Source organism: Penaeus monodon, chromosome 37 (genome assembly GCF_015228065.2).
Source record: "Penaeus monodon isolate SGIC_2016 chromosome 37, NSTDA_Pmon_1, whole genome shotgun sequence".
Taxonomy (NCBI): domain Eukaryota; kingdom Metazoa; phylum Arthropoda; class Malacostraca; order Decapoda; family Penaeidae; genus Penaeus; species Penaeus monodon.
Window position 1 is genome coordinate 34561511 of NC_051422.1, and position 7518 is coordinate 34569028.

Here is a 7518-nt window from a genome sequence, read left to right on the forward strand (position 1 = left end):
GTAGTAGTAGTAGCAGAGTAGTACTACATAGTAGTAGTAGCAGCGTAGTAGGGGAAGTAGCGCGTAGTAGTAACAAGTGCAGTAGTATGGGGGCAGTAGAGTAAAATAGCATGTTGGTTTAGCGCAGTAGTAGTGATAGCAGCAAATCGAGTAGTAGTAGCAGTAGTAGTAATAGAGTAGTAGTACTAGTACCCAAAAAAAGTGTAATAGTAGTAGCAGCAGTAGTATGGAAGTAGCGCAGTAGTAGTAGCAAAAAAGTAGTAGCAGTAGTAGTAGCAATAGTATAGCAGAGTAGTAAAATAGTAGTAGCAGAGTAGTAGCAGCGTAATGTAATGTAGTAAAAAGCTGATAGCAGCAGTAGAAAGTATATAATAGAGTAGTACTAGTAGCAGAAATGGTAGAAAATTCGTAGTAGCAGGTAGCGCATAATAGTGGAAGTAGAGCAACAGTAGTGCAGTATAGAATAGTGGGCGTAGTATAGCGGCGTAGTATAGTAGCAGTAGTGTGCAATAGTAGCAAAATAGTCAGTAGCAGTAGTCCCAGAGTAGAGTAGTAGCAGTAGTAGCAGGGGAGTGTATGCACACGTGATTTTGGGAGACCACATCCCCAGATGTAAGCGAGGGGCCACCGAAAACCCCAGAAATGAGGGAACGAGAGATTAAGAGCACCGCGTCACCAATGGAGCAGACGAGAGAGGGCTTTGGGGGGGCAGTGAAAGGGGGGTTAGTTTGCTGGTTTATTTTGAGACAGATTTGGAACCCCCCCAGGACCCTTCCTTTTATGCGGGGTTCCCTTTGAGGACGGAGTTTGTTCCTGGCGAAAAAAGAAAGCCGGCGACATCTGCTTGCCCCAAAGGGGAAGGGCTCGGCTTGGACGGAGGTGGAAATGTACATGGGCTTTCTACGTATTGTTGACAAGCAGTAGGAGTGTAGCAGTAGTAGTAACAGTAGAGTTTGATAGTAAGTGTAGTGTAGAGGTAGTAGTTGTAACAGTAGCAGCAGTAGTAGTAGTAGAAAATTAGTAGTAGCAGTAGAATTTAAAAGAAGTAGTAAGTAGTAGCAGTAAATTTTAAAAAAGTAGTAGTAGTATTTCCAGTAAATACCATAGAATAGTATAGCATTAGTAGCATAGTATGCAGAGTATTTGTAGTAGTATAGGGCGTAGTAGTAGTACTAGAAGCAGTGTAGAGCAGTGGTAGCAGTATAGATAGTAGTATAAGTAGTGGTATCATAGTAGTAGTAAGTAGGATAAGTAATGGCATCTAATAGTAGAAATTAAACGTGTAGTACAGTAGCGGAGGTAAAGTTCAGTAGTAGTAGTAGAGTAGTAGTAGTGGTAGTAGCTTTAGTGGAGGGAGTAGAATAGTAGTAGCGTAGAAGTATAGTAGTAAAATACAGTAAGTAGTGGTAGTAGAAAGTAGTAGCAAACTAGTAGCAGTATAAAAGTAGCAGATAGAAAATAGTAGCAGTAGTAGTAAGCAGTAGTAGTAGTACAATTAGCAGCATTAGTAGTATAGTAACGTATTAGTAAAATATAGAAGTAGTAGAAACAGTAGAAGTAGTAGCAGTAGTAGATAGTAGAGATTTGTGATAGCAGCAGTAGTAGAAACAGCAGAGTAATAGTAGAAAAAGTAGTAGCAGTATAGTACTAGTAGCAGCAGTAATTTGTAGTAGCGTAGTAGCAATGATGCAGCGTAATAGTCAAGAGTAGTATTGAGCAATTAGTAGCATAGCACAGTAGTAGTAGAGCGGCAAATAGTAGCAAATAGTAGAGTAGCAGTATAGATTAGTAACAGCATAGTAGTAGCAGTAGAACAGTAGTAGATAGGTAGTAGCAATAGTGTAGCATAGTTCTAGTAGCACATGTAGTAGTAGCGGCAGTAGTAGCAGTAGTATTTTGTAGAGTAATAGATAGCATAGTGATTAAAAAACAGCAGTAGTAGTCAGTAAACAGTAGTAGTAGAGGGAGTAGCAATAGTGAGTAACAGTAGTAACAAAAGTAGAAGTAGGTAGTTTCTAATATTTGCAGTAGTAGCAGGAGCAGTGTTGGTAGCAGTGTAGTTGGTAGTAGCATAGGGGTAAGTTTTAAAAAGTATAGATAGTATTTAGTGGACCTTAGTAGTGAGTAGTAGTATAGCATAGTATTAATAGCATTAGTAGAAGTTAGTAGAGTAGCTGTAGATATAGTAGTACAGTATAGTAGTAAATAGCAGCAGCAGTAGTAAAAGGGAATGTAGTATAGCAGCAGTAGAAGGGAAAAAAGAAGCGTAGTAATAGAAATAATGCGATAAAAGAAGTAATACAATAGTGCAGTAGTAATGTAGCTGCGTATTTGTAGCAATGTATTTGTAGCAGAAGTGGCATGTAGCAGTAGTAGTGGCATAGTAGCAGTAGTAGTACAGCAGAGTAGTAGTAATAGCAGTAGTAACGTGTAGCAGCAGCAGTAGTAGTGCACAGCGTAGTAGCAGGTAATAGTGTAGCAGTGTGGAGCACATAGTAGTAGTACGCATAGTATAGCAGCATATGTAGTAGCAGAGTAGTAGCAGCAAAAAGAGTGTAGTATAGTAATAAAGCGCAGCAGTAGTAGTGTGGAGGTTCTTAACCTCCTCCCCCCCCCGCCATACCTATCCCAACCCCCCCCCCATTCCTTACCCGATTGTAGTGACTCCCAAATAAGAGGAAACATTGGACTGTAATACGGCTTTTGAATATCTATAATTCCCCCTGCCACCACAGACTTTTAATGTCTCGCATCAGTCTGGGTTGTGCTCTCTGGAGGCATTGCAGTACTAATGAAAGGGGATTTATAAAAACCCCACCGCAATTTGTTATTTTTATTTAGACAATCGTTCGAACAATCTACTAAAAAAGGAAAAACCCCGGACACAACAAGAAACAGTAAAAAAAACGGTAAACACATTAAAACGGTAATAAACATTAAACGGTAAAAAAAAAACACAATAAAGGGTTAAAACCCCAAAAATGTTAAAACAACTTAAAGGGAAAAACAAACCCATAAAAAGGGTAAAACACAAACAGTAGGGACGCGCGACATAAACTGGGCACAACGTGTAAACAAACACCACGCTAAGCTAAAACTACGAAAAGGGGAAAACAAAACCTTACCTATACTTTTTGGGTTTGCGGGGAAATCCCGGGAATGCGGGGTCGGACTTGAAGACTAGGGTCACTGGAAGCGGGGGCGGGTGGGGGAGCCAAAGTGCTGTAAACCCGCCCCTCCAAAACCTGCTCTCTCTCCCTTGGCCGACGAAAGGTACCGTGAAGGTTACCCGAACGTCTTGAAGAGGGTCAAGGGCTCGTTTGGGGCGATCACTCATTCGCTGTTCAAAGAAAAAACCCCCGTGGGCACGGGGTGGCCGGGAAGGATAGCTAGGCACAGGGTGGGGCGTGTGCCACTACACGATCCCTTTTTCCCCTTTGTACCCTTTTTTTCGCACCCCCTTTTCCCTCCCTCGCTTTTTTTCCCTTTTCTCTATTCCATCGTAGTACTCCCTCTTCACCGTTTTCCCCTTTTCCCTTTTCCCCCCCCCCCCCCCCCCTTTCCCCCCTGTCCCCCCCATTTTCTACCCTTTATTCGCCCCTTTCTTTTCCTTTTCCTGTCCTGCCGATTCCCCTTTTTTCCCCCGTTTCCACCTTTTCCTTCCCTTCTCCCTGCTCCCATCCCCCCCTTTCCCCCCTTACCGTTTCCCGGGGGGCACATACCACCCTTCCCTCTCCCCATTTTTCCCCCTTTTTTTTAGCTTTTTTAGGCAGTTTAGTACGAACTTTTTTCACTGTTTTTCAAATTTTTAAAAAATTTTTTAGAATTTTGTTATTTCACTTTTTTTAATGATTACATTTTAAAAAAAACTTGGGGGGATCTTTTTTACCTTTTACTTTTTTTTTTAAATTTTTTTTTTTTTTGGGATTTTTTTGAGAAACCCTTTTCGCGAAGAAAAAATTTTTTTTTTTTTTAAAAACCCTTTTTTTATATTTTTTTTTTTATGGTTTTTTTAATTGTTTAAAAAGTTTTATTTTTTTGAGGTTTATTTTATAATTTTTCATTAAAATTTTTTTATTTATTATTTTAAATTTTTTTTTGTGCTAGCATTTTGTCCGCAGGAGTTAAAGTACCCCTAGTATTGGTTAACAATTAAATCAATTTAACTCCCTTCCTTTCCCCTTTCCTCCTTCCGGTGTCCAAAACCCCCGCCCCGCCATTCATTACCCTTTCCCATAGCACAAGCTCCCCCACCCAAAATCCGTCCCTTCATCTTCCCTGGTTTTGGAGTCCGACATGGGGATCTCCCCCTGCCCCTGCCATAAAGTGGCCCTTTGGGGTAACACGCGGGGGGGGAGGAGATGTCAGGCCCAGTGATGTTAACCCAAACGTGGTGAAATCCCCAGAGCTTTTCTCCCTGGAAGCCCTGTCCCCGACAGGGAGAAATCTCTGCTGGAGCGGGAAAAGGGCCTTGATTACGATCTCACTCGTTTTTAAACCTGCACCTCATTTTTACCCGAGGGCACCACCTTTGACATGGGCGATAAGTCTTTTCACGGGTCCCCTCCGTTTGGAGCCGGACGGCCCCTTTCCGTTTCACCTCCTTCTTTAGGAGGTTTCCCGCAGCCCGGGGCGGGGGGCCTCGGCGACCGTGTTTTCGCTCACCCCAAAGCGAGGCCGTTTTGCCGGGGAGGCACATCAAAATGGCGCGGGCATTTTGGGTTGGGCCCCCGATTTTTTCTCTTACAAAATCTTTTTTGGGGAATCCCCTTTTACCCTCCCCCCCCCCCCCGGGAAAGGGGTTTTTTTTTTTAAAACTTTGTTTTGGCTTGTTAAAATAAATGAAGGGGAAAATTTGGACTTTTTCTGTTTTTCCTGTTGTTTTCCCTGGCCGGATCTTACCGCGGTGCTGAAACAAGGTTGTTGCCCCTTTATTGCCAAGGCACATCTAGTGACGTGTTTATTTTTTATTTTTCTTTTGCGTGAACCATGTGTGATTTGACTTTTTATTTACCATTCTAATTTTACTTACTTTATCTTGCGCTTTTACTTTTTCTTTTATTCACGTTTTACTCTTTTACTTGAGCTTCTGCTTTTTTAAATATTTACTGTCTTTAACCCCTTCGGGCATATTTTTCTTAATCCTTTCTGGTGTTTTTTTATTAGTTTTAAGCCCTTCGGGCATTTTTCATTTTTACGTAATAGCTTGTTTTATTTTTGTCTTTGCACGTTTTTTTTTTTATTTTAGGATTGTGTATTTTATTAATTATGTTTTATTTTCATATTATTTTCCGCCCGGTTGGGCCTGCATCCGGGGATATTGGGTTTTGTGAGGTCGGTGGGTTCGAGCTCGGCCCCCCTCCCCCCCCTTTCGGAAACGAAGGGGCCCCTCACTTTCCCCGGGCTCCTAAGTCTGAATTCCCGCCTCAGGGTGGCCTCATTTTGGGTTTCCTCGCTCCAAATTTTGAGCGGGAGCAGCAGCAGCAGCGCACAATAGTAGTAGTAGTAGTAGTAGAGTGGGTTAGTAATCTCGACCATCAGAGGGGAAAATGGAATGGAAAGTTCCCCCTTCCGCTTGCAAAATTTGGCGTCAATGATTGTATACGGTCCAGGAAAATGGGGGGGAGAGATGCCTTTTTGATCGGCTTTTGTATTTTTTTAGTATAAATTTTTTGTCTTTTAATTGTTTAAAAAAAAGTTCTATCCCTGTTTTTTTTTTTATCCATCTGTATTGGAGAGCACATTATGGGGTCTGGGGCTATATAGTATGGATTTTTTCTTTTTATCAGTCATTTTAACAAACTACATTACTTTTTTGGTAGGGTTTTCAACATGGCCTTTTTTAAAAAGTAAAAAATCTTTATTTCGGAAAGGGAAAGGGCACCCCCCTCTTTTAGAGGAATGCCACCTTCCCGGGTGCCCGAATTCCCCTCTTTAAAATCCTTACTTGTGGGGAGGTGTAAATATACCGGGGAGCCCGGGAGGGGGGGAGAGCTTTTTGGGCTGGGCGCAGCGTGATGGGTTCCTGGTGAAAAAGTACGAGTAAGGCGTTAAAATGCATTTTAAACCCTTTTTTTTCTGTATCTTGATAGGGTGAGTGCCTCTACGTTTTTTTTTCTCTTTAATTGTTTTTTTAAATCGCATTTTTAATGTTTTCTTTAAATTTTTTCAGCATCTTAGTTTTAAATGTATTTTACCTGTTTATTTCAAGTTTTTAAATAAATCTTTTGTAAAAAATTTAATACTTTTAGACCCCCTCATGATCCCCCCCAGTTTGTTAAATTAAACCTTTTTCTAATTAACCAAAGTTAATTTTGGGAAACGCCAGTATTTGCCCCACCTGCCTTTTTTAGATTAAAGAATAAGGGGATTTTAAAGGCAAAACAAGGGGAACCCCCCCCCCCCGGGTTTTAATCTGGGCATATAACCCCTAGATTAATTAAAATTTCACGAGTTCAAACCTTTAAATTTATTTTATCGATTCGGTCGACCCAAATCCCTCTCGGGGTAACCCCCGCTACCAGTGTTGACCCTTGAGCCTTGGTAACTTCTATACACTTCACTTGTTCATTTTCACTTTTATTTTCACCCTTCAACACGCCTCTTCCTTTTAAAACAATCCTCGCGTTCCCGGACAATTAACCAGGGGTGGCAGTTAGACCCTTTACCAAGGGGTCGGGCGGTCAATCTTGCTTGCATATGCTACAGTGGGGTAGTATTCAAAACAATACTTTTTCCATTTAATTTCAATGGGGTTTATTTTCTATGATTTTACATTTTAATAAAATATTATATAATAAAATATAAAAAGTTTTTAAAAATAACAGAACTTTAAATCACAAAAGACTGAAATTCGTTCTTGGTTGATGTTTGAACACCTGATATATTGATATTTTGTAGATGTTTTTTTCACTTTTTTTTTAAAGTCTTTTGGTTTGGAGATATTTTTAATATTTTTTTTGGTATTGTTCCCGATCACCAGTCCTCGAATTTTCATATCTTTGCCCCCTTTTTGTGTTCGATTTTGATAATAGGGGTTTGATTATTTGCCTTTTATGGAAACCCTTTTTTACCTGTTGTTTGTAAGGTAAACAGTTTGGGTAATTTCCTTGTATAACTTTATGGATTAGAATACTGTGCCCAAGGGGTATTTTTGTTATACTATTAGCCATTTTTGTTTGTTTTTTTATGTGGGTGTGTGGATATTTTTTTAAATTCCCTAGTGTACTCTTGCCGCGAAGTTTTGTATTTTTTGGGCCTTTGTATTTTTTTTTTTTGTGGAGCCCCCAAAGTTTAGCGTAATTAAAGATACTAAATGTAGGTTGTAAAAGCAAATTTTGTTTCTGTGGGTTTTTTTTTGATGTGATTTAATTTTATAAAAAGCCCCTTTCTTTTCTGTAGATGGATCAATGTGTGTCCCAAATATAGTGTCTGTCTACTGTACCCAGATTTTTTTATTGGTGTTTGGGTTTTAGTATCTGTGGGTATTTTTGCTTGGTCTGACGGCTGAATTTAAAA

General features: G+C 40.2%; 1 protein-coding gene across 1 annotated transcript in view; it reads left to right on the forward strand.

Annotated features, from left to right (window-relative positions):
• The first annotated feature begins 4296 nt into the window (after positions 1–4296).
• Positions 4297–7518, forward strand: part of LOC119596280 (protein FAM200A-like) — a 6071-nt gene continuing 2849 nt past the window's right edge. Inside the window, 1 exon segment of the mRNA XM_037945444.1 lies at positions 4297–4339. Coding sequence (XP_037801372.1) covers positions 4297–4339 — 43 coding nt within the window.